General features: G+C 55.3%; 1 protein-coding gene across 4 annotated transcripts in view; it reads left to right on the forward strand.

Moving 5' to 3' along the window:
• Nucleotides 1-10,483, forward strand: part of PARVB (parvin beta) — a 93,295-nt gene extending 82,812 nt beyond the window's left edge. For 3 of the 4 annotated variants that reach the window (XM_074375670.1, XM_010960178.3, XM_074375672.1), the window contains exons 11-13: nt 4,658-4,759; nt 8,862-8,934; nt 10,216-10,483. In XM_074375670.1, the coding sequence (XP_074231771.1) occupies nt 4,658-4,759; nt 8,862-8,934; nt 10,216-10,292 (252 nt within the window). In that variant the 3' untranslated portion in view covers nt 10,293-10,483. The remainder of the gene's footprint in view (nt 1-4,657; nt 4,760-8,861; nt 8,935-10,215) is intronic. The other variant, XM_074375671.1, reaches the window with a different exon arrangement.
• The last annotated feature ends 5,819 nt before the right edge of the window (nt 10,484-16,302 follow it).

Here is a 16,302-nt window from a genome sequence, read left to right on the forward strand (position 1 = left end):
ATCCCAGCTGGGCCACGTGAACAAAACAGACACCACTGTGTTCGTTGAATAAGGACTGCCCATCCCGTAGCCAAAACAGCCCCCGACGTGCTGGCCTTCTCCCAGACCCTCTGTCTTCACTTCTTAGGGCTGCCGGGACAAAGTACCTTAAACACAGACGTTTCTGTCCTCTCAGTCTGGAGGCCAGAAGTCCCAGATCAATGTGTCAGCAGGGCTGGTTCCTTCTAAGGACCGAGGGGGAATCTGTTCCAGGTCTCCGCCGGTTTCTGGCGGCCTCCTGGCGACTTTTGGCGTTGGCTGGGTCTTTAGTTGTACCACCCCCGTCTCTGCCCTCATCTTCACGTGACATTCTCCCGTGTGGGCGTCTGTGTCCAGATTTCCCCTTATTGTAAAAGCACAGCCATGCTGACTAAGGCCCGCCCTCATGACTTCATCTTAACTCGATTACTTCCGTAAAGACTCTATTTCCAAAATGAGTTCCCACTCACAGGTTCTGAGGGTTATGATTCCAGCACCGCTTTTTTGTGGGGGAGACAATTCATCCATCACACCCTCTGAGCTGCCCCCTCACTGCCCCTCGGCCTAGGATGTTCTGGCCCCTCTACTTCCGTTCTCCAAGGCCGTCCTACACTTAGAACGTGGCCGGCACCTAGCAAAGACTTGCTAATATCCCACTGATGAGTTTGCACAAAATACTTCTCCTGCAGTGAGTATATAGAGCACACCCCCACCCCCACTCAGAGCTCAGCGGCATCGTGAAAATACGTTTCGAGAGCTTGGCAAGCATTAAAGACAAAATATAATTTTCCCAGGATTAGCTGGGTGCTTAAATTTGGCATCTTTTGAGTTCTCGGCGCAGATTTCTCTAATGCGCGGCTGATCCTTCTTAAACCCCTGGGTGATTGCATTCGTTCCTTTCTCTTTCTTTAACTTTTCTCATTTGCTTTTCTAATTAAAAAAGTAATTCAGGTTCATGGTAGAAATGTCTGAAAATGCAGATAAGAAAAACAAATAAAAATCATCCGTAATCCCATCATCACCCAGAGATAACGGTGCTGGGGGCTTCGTTCCACATCATTTCTCTACACGGACGGCTTGTTACATGCAGCTTGGGTCTGTGTTTGAAAGCCAAATGGTCCTTTTTTAATGTGTCTGTTTATTTGTGCATTGTTTGCAAATGCACTTTTTGTTTTAGCGGTTTACTAATATTGCGTATTTAGCCTCTGATTATTTGCAGTTTGACATACTAACTGTCCAAAATCTACTAATTGCAAAGGAACGATCCTCCTTTCTTCTCCCTACCCCCCAACCTCCCCCGTCATCCTGTCCAGAGGTAACTAACTACAGTTAGTGGTTGGATGTGCATTTTTCTAGATGGTTTGTGTGCCGACGTGTATTTTTTGAAATGATGATGGACCACACTGTGTAGTTGTTTTGTGAAGTGTTTTTTGTTATGAAATACATGGTGGGCATCCTTTTGTGTGAGTGTGCGTGTGTTTCTGTCTCATCCTCTTCGTGTTGCCTGGTCTGTCTACAGGCATCACTTTTAACAGCTGCCTTCTATTCCATCCCAAGGCTGTGCTCCATTAAACCATCCCTCATGATGGCGCGTTTCCCACTCTTGTAAATAGCTGTACAGGGGGCATCTTTGCACACAGCTGCCTGTGCCCTTGTTGACCTCTCAGGACAAACTCCTAGCAGTGGGGTCGTTAGAGCATAGGCAGGTGGTAACACAGAGGGCCCAGGAAAGTTTGCCCACCGGAAACTCCATCAGCAGCGTTGAGAACCCACGTCCTCGCCAGCGGTTCCCAACTACGGCTTCCCAGATGGGCCCACACCCCAGTATTAATAGCCAGACATCTTAAACTGAGACTCTAACCTTAAATTTGCATTGATATTTATTTACTCATTGTCTCCACTTTTTTTCTATCACCACATAATATAAAGTAACATCCTCAAAATATTTTGAACCACTGGTCCACCAGAAAAGATCACTGGCCACAGAAATGCAGTTTTTTCTTTTGTTACAGAAGACTTTGAGTATTTTTATAAATATGTTCATCATTAAAGTCTTTTTTTTTAAATTTTCTTTTTTAAGAAAGTTTTATTATTGTATTATTTATTATTGTATAATTATTTTATTTTGGGGGGTAATTAGGTTTATTTACTTTTTAGAAGAGGTACTGGGGATTGAACCCAGGACTTCGTGCATGCTAAGCATGTGCTCTACCACTGAGGTATACCCTCCCCTGTCATCATTAAAGTCTCATTGTCCTGGAAGTCAGAGAGACCTGGGCTCAAATTCCTGCTCAGGGTGCAGGTGTGCATACATGTGTGTGTTGTCCTTTCTTTTTAAAACCACTTTTGTATTGTGGGCAGTTTCCTAGCTCTGAGGCAGTAACTCAGCCTCTCTGAGCTTCTCCCCACATGTTTCAGCTGGAGACGGTAGATAATGGTGTGGCTTCATGGAGATAACGCATTTAAAATGTTGGTCATAAGTGATGATGAAGACAGCAGTGATGGTGTCTTGGGGCCTCTGTGGGGATTTCCATTCCCTGCAGAGCCGCACCATGGATTTCTGAGTGAGGGCACCCCATCTGGGACCACTGCTCTTGTGCATGTGGAAAACGGAGGGTCTCACTCATTAGCTGATAAGCCACCGCACTCTGCTTGGCCCTCACCCTCCTGGGGGCCCCGTCCCTTCCCCTGCCTTCCCTTCTGCATTACTGTCTCTCCTACCCGCCTGTGACACGGGGGTCCTGGGGCGGGTGGGTTAGAAGGTGCCTGGGAAACCAGCACCCACTCTGCCGGTGCGCTATTCCACCAGCACCGCCGCAGCGGGGCGCACGTAGTTTTTACAGACCCTTCTCATCTCCTTAAGGAGCTGAGTTAGCGACTTCTTCACGGCGTGGAAGCATGGACCTCGTGACACCCAGGCAGAGGGTCATTCATCACTCAGATCACGTTAAACTTGGGCCTGGAACACCTGCCCGGGAAGGACCTGCTCGTTGGCACATCATGATCGTGTCCCTCTGCCTTGGGCTGTGTTTCTTAGTTTCCCCGTCTCCTCCCAAAGGACAATGCTTCGGGAGATGAGATGCTTAGGATTTTGACTTTTCATCTTAATGCCGGGGGCCTCGGCAGCCTGGCTAGGATGGTGGAGGGAGCTGCTGCTGCTGCTGACTTTTAAAAAGTCCTCCCTTCTGCACGTTCCCATTTTACCCACTGCAGTCGCTGGTCTCGGGAAGCTGAAGGCCTCCTGGGTGTCCAGCCCCTCCCAGCCGTGCCGTTGTCCTGCGTGACAACCTAGCTCAGTGCTGACCATTTCATGGTGAAAATGTTCTGTTGCTGCACCATCTGATACATAAGCCACTGGCCACGTGTGGCTGTTGAGCACTTGAAACCTGGCCTGTGTGACTGAGGAGCTGAATTATTTTTGAGGGGGGAGGTAATTAGGCTCGTTTATTTTTTTCTTTATTTAATGGCGATACTGGGGATTGAACCCAGGACCTCGTGCATGCTAAGCATGTGCTCTACCACTGAGCTATACCCTCCCCCCAGAATTATTCTGATTCATTTTTTAAAATTTAAATTTAAGACTTTTGGAGATTGGTTGCACAACAGTGTGACTGTGCTTAGCATGACTGAAACTCATGCTCAGACTCAAAATGGTTAAAATGATTAAATTTCATGTCATGTATGTTTTACCAAAATAAGTCCGCATCATTCAAAAAAAGTTTAAAAAAAAATTTCGGTAGGTCCCTGTGGCCAGTGGCTACCAGATTGGACCATCTGGAGTCTGGGGTCCTCATAAGCCCTGGATCTGCAGGAGACCTCAGGGACACCATGTCTGTCTCTGTGAGGATGAGCGGGTCCTACCTTCCCTCGAGTGCTGCCAGGCCCTCCTCCTGCACCTTGGTTCTCTCCTCCCCTTGGGCAGATTGTTCGGCCCTCCTTGGTCTCCACTGCTTTATCTGTAAAGGGATGATCGCTCCCTGTGCTGGCTTATTGGCTGGAGGGGGTGGGGCCGGCAAAGAGCAGTCTTTTGTTCTAGATTTTTGGCCCCCTCTGTGCGTGGGAGGTGCTGGGCTAGGTAGCAGGTTGGGGGGCTGGGAGGCTGGGGCGAGACTGCAGCCTGCAGATCAGGGCCCAGTTAGGATGGACACTACGTGCTGGGTGCTCACAAAGGCTCTTTGTCACCACGAAGAGTCTACAGCGTGAACACTGCTCGAAGAAGGGGCTCAGGAAGCTGAGAAAGTGAGAAGGGAGAACAGGGCAGCAAACCCCAAACCAGAGCATAGGGCTCCCTGCAGGCTGTGCATTAACCATGCCAGCAGCTGACCCTGATGAAGTGCTCGCTGTGTGCTGAGGGCTCCCTGCCCCTCCTCTCGCCGGGTCCTTGCAACAACCCGGAGAGGTGGGAGCCAGCGCCATCCCCAAGGTCAGGGGTCCGGTCCTGCCCTCCAGCCGCAGACACACACGGCATCATGTCCAGTCCCGAGCGCGCTCTTTGCGCCCAAGTTCTTCACCTGATTGCTTTCTTTCCTCAACAAGGGGTGGATTTTTTTTTTTTTAAACATCTTCCTCCTTCTAACTGGAGACAGCATTCACTGCCTCCGTGCACGGCCTGGGAACGCCACCAAGCGTCTCTCTGTAGTTTGCAGACGGCGTGTACCTAGTTCTGCTCATGGGTCTTCTGGAAGACTACTTTGTGCCCCTGCACCACTTCTACCTGACCCCGGACAGCTTCGATCAGAAGGTATGTGCGGACACTCTTCCTGGGGTCTAGCTGCGTTCTTCAAAAAATAAAAACTGCCCGGAAATGGTATTGCCGTAAGACGCAACCCTCAGGGAAGAAGGGAACCCTGGGCAGTGCCTGATGCAGCCGAGTGTGGTGAGCCCACTCTCTTTGGGGTCCTTCCCTCGGGGTGATGCCGTTGTTAGTAACTGTGCTCAAATGTCAGGGAGGTTGTGGGTCCTTCCCCTGTTCGTACCGCATGGACGTCACGTCTGGTTCTCCTGCTGCTTCGTGAGCTTCCTAAATGCCGTCGTCAGTGGGGCACAGAGTCTGTGGAGTGGCTCTGATGCCACTGTCCCCCGTTCCTTCCCCACTTTTGGGTGATCAATTTGTTTCTGTTTTTTCCCTGTTAAATCAGTAGGGGAACATCCTGAACGTGTATACATATATGTGTATTTTTCTTCTATTCTTGTGGATTGTTTTCTAGGACAATCCCTAAAAGAGGATTGTTTCGGTCAAAGGGCGTGACCTTTACATTTGGGATGTCCTTTGGTTTGCCTCCTGCCGGGGCTTCCCCAGGTCCAGCTGTCCCTGTGGTGTTTAGTGCATCGCTTTTAGCAACTTGGCTGGTGAACTGACCATATTGCTTGAACTCAGGAGCATCTGTCATTTCATTTCCCCAAAGCGCTAGACCCACGAGTCGGAGAGGCAGACAGTGCAAGCGGGTGGTGGCAGCCAGAGAAATGTCGGAAGCCGGGCCAGTGTTTATCAGTCTGCCCGCTTCTGACACCTCGCGGGCGGTGTGCTGGTGGCCAAGGGTCGCTGCTGCCTTGCCCGCCGCGATGGAATCAGCAGATTAGAGAGGTCCTGGCACATTAGCATCCATGGTGAGCCCGCGGAGGGAGCACGGGCGGGAGCAGCATCGGGTGCGCTCGGGGCCCTGCCCATCCGGTGGGTCAGGAAACAGGAGGACAGTTTGGCGAGGGGCACAGACATCCCCAGGCCCGCGTGGCTGCCTGCTGGGGCTTTGTTTTGGAAAGATCTTTTCTCTTCAAATGAGTAAGAAGGCTGGCAAGAAGAGTGAATTTAACCAGGCCATTTGGAGCAGGGTTTCCTTCTGGGACAGGCTCTGTGCAGTGGCAGGGGGGTCCCCACCCGGCCCCAGCCTTCTTCCCTTTGAGACGGGATGAGAGTCTCTGCCAGTCGCTGCGCTGGCCTGGGGGGCTTGGGTCCTGTTCAGTCCGCCTTTTCCAGGAAGGGGATACTGCTGTAGGGGACGGCACCCAGCCTGGTGCTAGTCCCTGGACCCTCTCGAGGGGACCTGCCGATGGTGGCTCCGAGGGCTGCTGGAGCTCTCCTCGGAGGATCCCGGAATTCTAGAGGGTCCGTATCTAACCCTGTTAGCCCCGAGCCCCGCCCCTGGACTCTCCCCAGTCCTGCTCAGAGGGAGCGATGGCATCGCGGCAGTCGCTGGGACGTTCCTCGGGAGCCAAAGTAGTTATCGACCTCCAGGGCCTCCTGACCGCCTTGCAGGTGATGGCCTTTCCCCACGGCCTAGACCCGAGCCCACTCCAGGCTTCTCCCATGCCCAAGCTCCCAGACATCTCGTGCAGGTGTGGCAACGTGGGCAGTGGTGACATGGGCAGGGGACTGGTGGGAAGTGCCCCAGGGCCCGAGACTCTGAGAGGCACTGGGAATCTTTGTATCAGCGGCCTGAGACCAAGGCTCCGTGAACGAAACTGAAGACGCATTGCAGACTTGTGTTTTTAAACAATTTGCCACTTTGCTGGGTACCTTGGGCCCATAAGTCATCTTCTGGAAGATTCCACAGTGTCCCTCTCTGTGAGGGTGGAATGTGTCCTGGAGACTTGGGGGTCGTTCCTAGGAGCAAATACCAGAAAGGAATTTACAGTTTCAGGGGCTTTCCCTTCTGCCTCCCCATCAGATTCCCTCTCCCCGGCGAGGAAATGGGACCTCAGGAGGGTCGCACGGTCAGCCGGGGCAGAGCCCGAAGAGCCCACCCTTTTCGGAACCCTCTACTCCTCTCTCGCTTGGCCAGGTTTTGGAAAACCCTTTGCATTGCAGAGAGAAAGGGCTTCAGGTCCTGCCCGAGGGCGACTCCCAGGTTTCATTGTGTGGCCTGCCGGGGGTTCTCGCGCTCTGGGATCACGGTCAGGGAGGTGGGCCCACATCCTTGTCTGGAGCTGCTTGCTGTTCTTTGTGCCCAGTCCGTGGGCCCAGGCTCCGGGCACAGTGCTGCTCTGCCAGGGCAGAGGTCCCCGGGGGTGGGGCACGGCTCTGAGAGAGAACAGGAGGAGGCTGGCAGCAATTTCCTGCCTGGCGGTTTCGTTGGACCAAGAAAGCAGAAGGAAAATCTCGCTCAAAACCCGACACATTGGGCTGAGCAGCTGCGGGCGGGGCGGGGCGGGGCCTCGGGAGCTTAGCCTCTCCGCACACCTGCGCTGGGGCGGGTCCTGCAGGCCTGGAGGGGCTCGGGACGGGCGCTGGGAGGACGGCTGTCCCCACGTTGGGCTGATGGGCTCACCCGACTCTTGCCCCATTTCTTCGTCTTTGCCATCCTGGCTCCAGTTGACTCAGAGCTTGCCGTGCGTGCGTGAATCAGCGGATCTGCACGGTGGTCAGCTGGTGGCCGAGGAGGCAGGACGCGTGTGGAGGAAGGGCACAGGTTCCACACCCGGACTGCGGGGAGCTGGGTGCCGGCCGTCTTGGAGCCCTGCACCTCGCTAGCACAGATGTCCTCATCTGTTCAGCCCGGGGCCGCCTCTGTCAAGGGAGAGGTTCCAGACCCTCCCCGGCGTTTCCTCGGCTCATCCCACCTCTGAGGTCCAGCCAGGTGCAGCCCGCCCCCCAGGCTGGCTCTGAGTCCTGCAGGGGGGGAGGCTCTAATGGCCCCTCCCGCTGACCCCCTCGGCCTTGGACCCGGTCCTGGAGCCTCTGGTCACTTGCAGCCCGCCCAGCCCTGGTGTGCATGGCCTGCCCCCGCTCTGGGCCGCGTCCCCGGTGCCAGGGCCTGGCTCCTGTCGACGCCCGGCAGATGGTGGCCTCTGCTTCTCCTGGTGCCACCATGGCCGGGAAGCTTCCCTGCGGTACCCTGAGCTGTGTGGGCTTGCCTAACTGAGGGTTATTTGCCCAAATGTCCTTTTCCTGGTTAATTATTAAACCCTATCGCAGGTAAACGTGTTATTATGTTTCTGATTCGTTTGCACTGAAATCATGAAAATGTTACTGTTTAAAGAGTTGGTATTTGATTACAAAGAGCCCTGAAGTCCTTCCTAGTTCTGACGTTTGTGATTTATTTTATTGTATTTCTTGTTCCCCCACCCTCACCTCACCCCCACTGGTCTTTGCTGGAAGCAGACGTCTGGCTGGCTGTGATCTGGTTGATCCCTTGCACTGCACTCTGTGGTTCACGTGGACTTTAGACGCAGCAGAGAAGGCTCTATTTCTAACCTCCTTGGTGGCCATTAGCAGAATGCAAGCTCCAAGCATCCCTGTGGGCCGAGTGCTGGCAGGCAGAAGTCGTGCGGGGGTGGATGTGTCCACCTTTCTGGGGCATCAGGCGGGTTGAGGGCCAGGACCTGCGCCCTGCTGCAGCCACCATCAGCCTGACTTCCATTCCAGCAGGGTCCACAGGGCCTGCCCAGTGCCAGGGCCAGCTCGTTTGAGGCCCTCCTGGCAGAGGGCAGGTGGCTGCTCCATGCTGGGCACAGTGCACAGGGCTGGGGACCTTTGGGAGGGGGCTTGTCCTCTCTGAGCCTCAGTTTCCTCGTCTGTCAAAGGAGGTCACTTGTCAGGGTCTGGGGTGGAGCAGGCCCTCGGGCGCCCAGTGTACCTTCACCCCTGCATCACCCTGCCGCCCTGATCACTGTGAGGGTGTGCGGACCTTCTGGTGAATGTGCGTTGCCTTCAGCAGCCTCCCTCGCCCTCCCTCTGGCCACCCTGTGCCCTCCCCGGGTGTCCCTGTCCTTGTGGGTGTAGTTATCCCAAAGGCTCACTCTGTCCACACTTGCTCCCATCTCGTCCGTTCAGAAGGAAAGCGGTGGGCGGCGGGTGGGCCTGAGACCCGCTGCCGACCTGGCGCTAACTCTGGCTTCCTCGGCAGGTGCATAACGTGTCGTTTGCCTTTGAGCTGATGCTGGATGGAGGACTTAAGAAACCCAAGGCTCGCCCCGAAGGTAATGCCCTGAGCCAGGTCTTAGAGGGGCTGGAAGGCCAGCCGTGTCTCTCCCGTCAGGCCCCACATGAGTGGCTCGCAGGCCGGGCTCTGCCAGCCCCGACTCCCCATGTCCCCCATGCTCGGGGTTTTGGGGACCAAGAGGACTGTGCAGGCGGAATCACCCAGGCCAGTCCTTTAGTAGCCACTTGACTTGGAGGACGGGGCCTCTTCTGCACGGCCTCAGGATTTAATTGTCCAGGTGCCATTGCTCAGGCTGGAGCTGCTGCCTTGAAAGGATATTAAAGGCTGACCGCAGTTAGATGACTGTCGGGTCGACTGGGTCGATGTCCTGAAGCCCAGGCGATGCCCGTGAGCAGAGATGCGGCTCGGTCATGCCCCGTGAGGTCTGAGCAGCAGTGGGGAGGCCAGGAGAGCTGGGGCGAGGGGCCCCTTGCTGTCCCTCCCTGGCACCTGTGTTGAATCATCTGTCCCAGGAACCTCTAACTTGCGTGAGCATCTAAATCCCAAGGACTACTTGGCTCCTCAACTCCCGTTTGTAGGCAGTTTCTGGGTGACGCCAATGCTTCTGGTCCAGGGATCCCACTGTGGGAATCACCACCCGATAGCGATTCACGGATTCTGGTGGGATGTCTTCATTATCTCCACACACACACACCCTGGGAGGCTTGCCAGCCACTGTTTGACAGCCATCCAGGGACAGGAATTCCATCCTGCGACCCATGAACAGCCCTCCCCAAGCCCCTTATCTGAGGTCATAGGGCAAGCGAGGACAAGAAGCAGGTGCCTGATTTCCAGGACAGTCCCCATCCCACCAAACAAGGTGGCCCAGACTTACTGGACAGCAGAGGAAGCTGTCAGTCCTGGAAGTGCCCTGCCTCGGGCCACATCAGGTGCCTGACCTTGGCGGGATAGAACCGCAGCTCCCACCTGCCATGCCCCAGGAGCCCGGCCTGGCTGTAGCCAGGGGTCCTGGCATAGAATGTCCCGTGGGTGTTTGGTCCCCAGTAAATGTCCTTGGCTGTCGTAGACCCCACCCCATGCAGACTCATCCGATGCAAATCCTAGAGGGGATAGAGAGGCATCCTTGCCATCCCAGGTGCTTGTCCCATCAGGTGGCGGCCTGGGGGCTCTCCCAGCAGCCTGTGTCTGGGGATGGTGCTACCCAGAGTGTCCTGGATGTCTTTAAACAGAAGCGCTTTGCTGGGGACATGGCTATGTCCACGCGTCTCCCAGGTGTGCACTCTCTCATCGGCCGCGGTTTCTCTCTTTCCTTCTGCAGATGTGGTGAACCTGGACCTCAAATCCACCCTGAGGGTCCTTTACAACCTGTTCACCAAGTACAAGAACCTGGAGTGACGGTGGGGAGCAGCAGAGACCGCAGCGGGGACAGTCCGAGTGTTGCGTCTCCCGGGCAGGGCTCTGGCCTCCCCTCCCGGCCCCTGGCTGTGCCCTGCCCCCACCCCCCTGGTTTTGGTGGCTGCTCTTTACCTCCTTTCTGTGTAATTCCGCAGGGGCGGGACCCTTTGAAATGCATGTTGTAAACACCAGTGCTCGTGTCTGTGGCCTCGCTTCAACTGTGTGCCACGGGGGTGCTGAGTCCCTCTTGTCCGCCTTGATCAAAAGATGAAAAAGAAAAAAAGCCGGAACCCCAGCTCTCAGCCCCGGGGCGGGGGCGCCCTGCCTTCCAGCTGACAGCGGTCCGTGGTCACAGGAGATCCGAAAGGCACCGTCAGCTCTGCCAGGCAGGTGACGGCCTGTCTGTTCCGGGGAAGCCTCCTGGGTGGAGCTCTCCTCTGAAGCGAGGCCTTTTTTAGTAAAAAGTGTTTTACAGTTTTAAAAACTTCCCTCTAAAGTCTCAGGAGCTTTACCTTCGAGCGGAGCCTCCACCCCCACGTCCCTCCTTCCCGGCCACTCAGTGCTGTGCTCACTCAGCTTTTGCGCAGACATCTGGGGCCCAGAGGACCCGGCCACCACAGTCCGCGGGAGGAAGGGTTTCTGAGGCATTTTTTATTTCTTGCCACGGCTGAGAGGGAGCTGGGCCTGAAATATAGCTTGAGACAGCTCCCGTGGGAAGTTTCTGATCTCCAAGGCCCTGTTTGGGGATGGATGCATTCTTTAAAACTTTTAAAAAGCAGAGTGTGTTAGTCTGGTCAGGATGCCGTAACAAAGGGCCATAGACCAGGTGCTTAGACCACAGACATTGATTCTCTCATAGTCTGGAGGCTCGAAGTTCGAGGTCAGGGTGTCAGCAGAGTTGGTTCCTTCTGAGCCTCTCTCCTGGGCTCGTCCCAGCATCTTCCCGTGTCTCCCCTTGGTGTGTGTCTGTGTTCTAGTCTCTTCTTATAACTCACCAGGCAGATGGGATGAGGGTCCACCCCAGGGACCTCATGTTACCTGAATTACCTCTGTAAAGACCCTGTCCCCAAATACAGTCACGTTCTGGAGTCCTGGGGGCTGGGACTTCAACATGTGGATGCTGGGAGGGACACAGCTCAGCCGAAACAGGGGGCAGGAAGCGCTCATCTCACTCCTCGCCCCCGACCTGGCTTTCCGGAGCCCTGCTGGCCCCCTCCAGCTCCCCGTCAGAGGAAATGCAGTTCCTCATGTCTGTGCTGTCCACCCCTCGCCCCCCTTGGCTCAGGGGAGAAACGAGGACCCGTCGTCTGGGTCACCCCCAACTCCGCCCAGCTCCCCGGGTGTATGTATGGGGTGTGCGGTGTGCCAACCCCACCGCCACCGCCGCCCCCACCGCCACCGCCGCCGCTGCCCTGCGCTGAGTAACCTCAGCATTCGCTGTCCCGGAGAGATTGGCCTCTCTTCTCTCTGATTTTCGCCTTCCTGCTATAGATCAGAGCTGTCGAGTAAGTTGTTAATATTAAATTGAATACCAACGCCCAGACTTAGAAAACAGTTTAACATTCTGTCTCGGCTCAGGCTGCTGCCGGGCCAGGGATGGGTTCTGAATCGCCGTCTTGATGGAAGTGGTTACACAGCAGGGGAAAGAGATAGTTAAAATGGCATTATGGTGTCTTCAGCGGGATACAGTGACATTAAAGAAGCACGGTGACAAGACAGCCAAGGCTGGAACGCTCTGTGCTGCCTTCGCTCCACGCGTGGAGTCACGGTGCCCGGGGCCGGGAGCCCGACCCTCCTGCCTTGTTCACAGGGGGGCTTGGCGGGGGTGCTGCCGATTGCTGGGGGCCTTGGGGGGGTCGGTGAGGTCGGGTTTGGAAAGGAGCCTGGGGTCTTCAGCCCGGGCGGGCAGCTCCGGCCTGTTCCACACCACGCAGGGGAGGAGGTGGTTACTCTGGGGTGGGGGTGGGCTGGGGCTCAGTCCTGGGCAGCGAGCCCACTCCGAGCGCTCTGTAAGTGGGAGGGTGACAGGGGTGGTAAGACACGTGGCACTTCCGTCTCGTGATGCTGCTGCTGAAGGCCACATGCCAGCAGTGACCGTGCTCTAGCGTCCGTATCATTTTTTCAAGTTGGTTCGGGAGGAGTAGGTGAGCCTTCTGCTTCCCTGTGAAGGCCTCTCGGGCCGGACGAGTGTCATTTTCCTCCCTTCACTGGTCTGAATCAGATTTGAAAGCGAGGCCTGATGGATGCCTTGGAGGGGGCGGGGAAGCAGTTGCGAGGCTGAAGTGGGGGTGAGCTCTGTGGTGGGGGAGTCCCTCATCTTGGGGTCCGCCCGTCGTCCCCGCTGGCGTGGGGACAGCAGTTGTCTAGATGCGAGTTTCAGGCCCAGAATGTCCCCTTTGTGGACTGCCGCACGCTGGGGCGTCTTCTTGGGGTAACGGGCAACAGAACAGCTTTGTTTTGACCTCAATGGGGGCTCCTTGGAGAGCTGATGCCTCCCCCTTCGTCCTTAACTGAGGAAAGTTCTGCCACCCTCCCCCTCCACCGACCCCAGTTTCAGTGAACTGTTTTTCCCCCAGAAGAGGGACCCTTGTCCACAGGGACTGTCCGTTTGTGTCCTCAGGGTGACAGCCTTGGGCCAGGGCCACGAGATACCTACCTTTTATCCTTCAGGGAGGGAGGGGTGGCGTCTCTTTGAGTCTCCCCACCAACACACTGGTTTGGGGGTCAACCACACAGTCTCACACAAGCCCTGAACCCAGAGCCCCTTGTGCCCAAAGGTCCTAAGTGGATGTGACGCAGAGCCGTGTTGTTTTAAAGCAACCCAATATCCCCAGTTTGTGTGCCAGGATTGTGCTGTCGTTTTAATTGCTTCAAGCGGTGTTTACTTTGGATTTCTGGGTATTAAATAAAAGCCACTGAAACCCTGGCTGTGGTGTTGACCTGCCCGCAGGCTGGCGGCGGGAGCTGGCGCTTTCCGGGGGTTCAGCAACCAGACACCAGACGGCACGCTGTTGTTTATCCCCGTAAAGGACGCCGCCTCCGTCTGGCTGCTGGATTTTCTTTCATCATTGTTGTGCCAGCCCCGTGCTTGGTGCTGGGCCCGCGTGATGCCAGCACCGCCCTGCTGCCCGGGAGCTGCCAGTCAGACGAGGAAGGAGCCAGCTCTCACCCTGTGTGGGGAATGGGGGGGGGGCGGGTTGTGGCCGATGGTTTCATGGGCGGGAGAAGAGGGTGGCAGAGCCACAGCCGCGGCTGAGTAATAATAAAGACCAGAGCTGGCGAGCCTGCCCGTTCGCCTGGTTCCAAACCAGAGCGGGCGGTGCCAGCGGCCAGTGGCCTGGGCTGGATAAAGGGCTGCTGCAGGAAGATGGTCTCCTCCTTATACCCTGGGGCAAAGGACCCCAAGGTGACCCCTGATGGGGCCAAATCTTGGGGGTTGCGTGCTGGCCCTGCTGTAAACCCTCCCTGCTGAAGTCATGGGCTGCTTCAGATGCATCCAGCTTTTCTCTGCGAAATGTTAAAACTGTGACTGTGAAAGTGTGGCCAGCCTGGGGAGTGAGGCAACAATACTATTATAAAATGCTAGAAATTACAAAGTGTTGCTGGAAAGAACCTGGGCTTTGGAGAAATGCCTGGGTTTTAATCCAGCTCTGTTCCTGTGTGGCTGCTGGCAAGTTAATTAACCCACACTTTTCAGAGTGACCCCTCACCAAGTTCCTCCCTCCCGCCCTTAAAATCCTGACCAGAGTGGTTCTTCCCAACCCCTCACACATGGGTTGTCGCACTGGGGAGGAGCTGCTGCTGGCACGTAGTGGGTGTGGTCCTCAGTTGCTGGTAAGCATCCCACAATACACAGGACACGCTCCCCTCTACCCAGCAAAGACGCCCCCAGCCCAGAAAGTGCACGGTGCTGGGGCTGAGAAGCTCTGCTGTGAAGCACCGGGTTCCCGAGCCGGCCTGACCTGTGGTTTTACCGGCTGGGATGGTCTGTTAATGCCGGTGAGGATAAAGCATTGTCCCCTCTGATGTCAGTGCTTTCAGGCCAGCAGTGGTCTCCGACCTTCCAGGGGTCTCTGCTTGGTCCCTCCCATTCGGGGGACGTTCACCAAAGGTCTGGTTTGTCCAAATGGCCGCTGACACAGTCATGGAGAGAGAGACAAGTGTGTGGATAACTCCCAGGGAAGCCACGATGATGGAGGGCCTGGGGTGTAGCCAGGAGAAGTCAAAGCTGCCGGGAGGGGCAGCGAGGACCCTGGGAGAGGAGGTCGGCCTGGAGTGGAGGCGGCATGTGCTAGCCCTCCTCTTCCATAAGTTGTTCGGTCTGCATTCTTCCCGATTGACCCCGTGGTGTGAGTGGCATGCCCTCAGGAAAGTCTCCATCCAGCCATCTCCTCCCCACGGGGCTTCTGCTGCGGGTGGGCGGTGGGGGTGGAGTCTCTGGTCCAGGCAAGGTCCCTGCCTGGTGGCCGGTCTCTGGGGGACTGTGACATTACATGGCCGCCTGCCCTCAGCAGCATTTGCAGGATCTGAGCATTCAGAGAAGGAAGTGACCTTCTGTGGTCCCTTTGTTTAAGCCTCTCCCAGACAGGAGCCAGCTCAGCACCGACAGAGGGTCATGGGCCCTGCAGGGAGAGGAGCTGTTCCTTCCTTCCCCAGACAGCTTGAGCCTTTCCCAGCCACACTCTGGACCCCTCCACCCTCGTGGTTCTCCCTGGGAGTTATCCACCCACATGTCTCTCTCTCCATGGCTGTGTCACTGGCCGCTTGAGCAAAACAGCATCTTGTATTTGGGAAGCTCAGATTTTATCTGGTTTCGTTTTAAGTGAATATCTACTCTTGGAGGTAAAATTTGATCCAATAAATCGTAATTATCCTCACTAGCTACCCGGGTTAGGCATTACCTTGGGGGGGTGGGTGGGGCCCTGAGGAGCCCCACACGACGGGAACTTGAGCATTCATTTCGTCAGGATTTATTGAGGGCCTACTGTGTGCTAAGCCAGGTCCTGGGGATGCAGCAGGGAACAGGGTGGACACGGCCTCTGCTCCAGGGACTGGAGAGTGGAAGGATGGGCAGGTGATGCAGTGCCGTGAACAAGGTAAGTGCAGACTGGGCAAGTTCGGGGGAGAATTAGACAGTGATGAACTAGTGAAACAGATGAGGTGGGAGGCTTCAGAGGCCGAGGGATCTGAGCTAAGACTCATGATTCAAACATCCCATCCTCTTTGACCTAGGAGGGCCCCGTGGCTCCGCCCAGCAGTGGGCTGTGGACGGCACAATAGGGTCACATCAAGTAAAATGTTTCAGTGCCGTCGTACATTTAAGTACGTCTCCTTTGCTGACACTGAAACCTACGCAGGACTCTGACGTTCTACCTCACCTCTTTGCAAAATAGCTCCAGGTTTCCCTCCCCATCTGTTGTTTAAATGCACCACAAGGGGAGTCCGAAACATGGTGCCAGGAAGGGGTGCGCAAGGAACAATGGGACGCGCCACAGGACATCGGCGTGATCTTAAAGCGTGTGTGGATCGTGGACAGTTTGAGCACCAGGAAGCCTCTAACGCTGAATTCAAAACGTGCGTGCGTTTACAGTGATGCTACGCGAGGAGGAAGGTGAGGACCTTTTTCTTTTAACATTTTATGTAATTTCAGACTTAGAGAAAAGTTGCTAGGATAGAACAGAGTTCCTGTATTTATCCCGATGCCCATAAATGGTAACATTTACCATGTTAGCTTTATCCTTTCTGCCTTCTCGACACAGGCACTGCTTAGGTATTTAGATACAGCTCTGTCTGTCTATCTGTCTGTCTGTCTATCTATCCGTCTATCTATCCATCTATCTAGATAATGGTCTGTCTTCCCCAAGTCTCTGAGAGTAAGTTGTGTACATTATGCCCTTTCATCTCTAAATACTTTAGTGTCTGTTTCTTAAAAACAGAAACAGTCTCTTACATAATTTCAGCACCAGTGTCACTACCAGGAAATAACATCAATACCATAGCATTATCTAAT

This window comes from Camelus bactrianus, chromosome 12, assembly GCF_048773025.1.
Source record: "Camelus bactrianus isolate YW-2024 breed Bactrian camel chromosome 12, ASM4877302v1, whole genome shotgun sequence".
NCBI lineage: Eukaryota > Metazoa > Chordata > Mammalia > Artiodactyla > Camelidae > Camelus > Camelus bactrianus.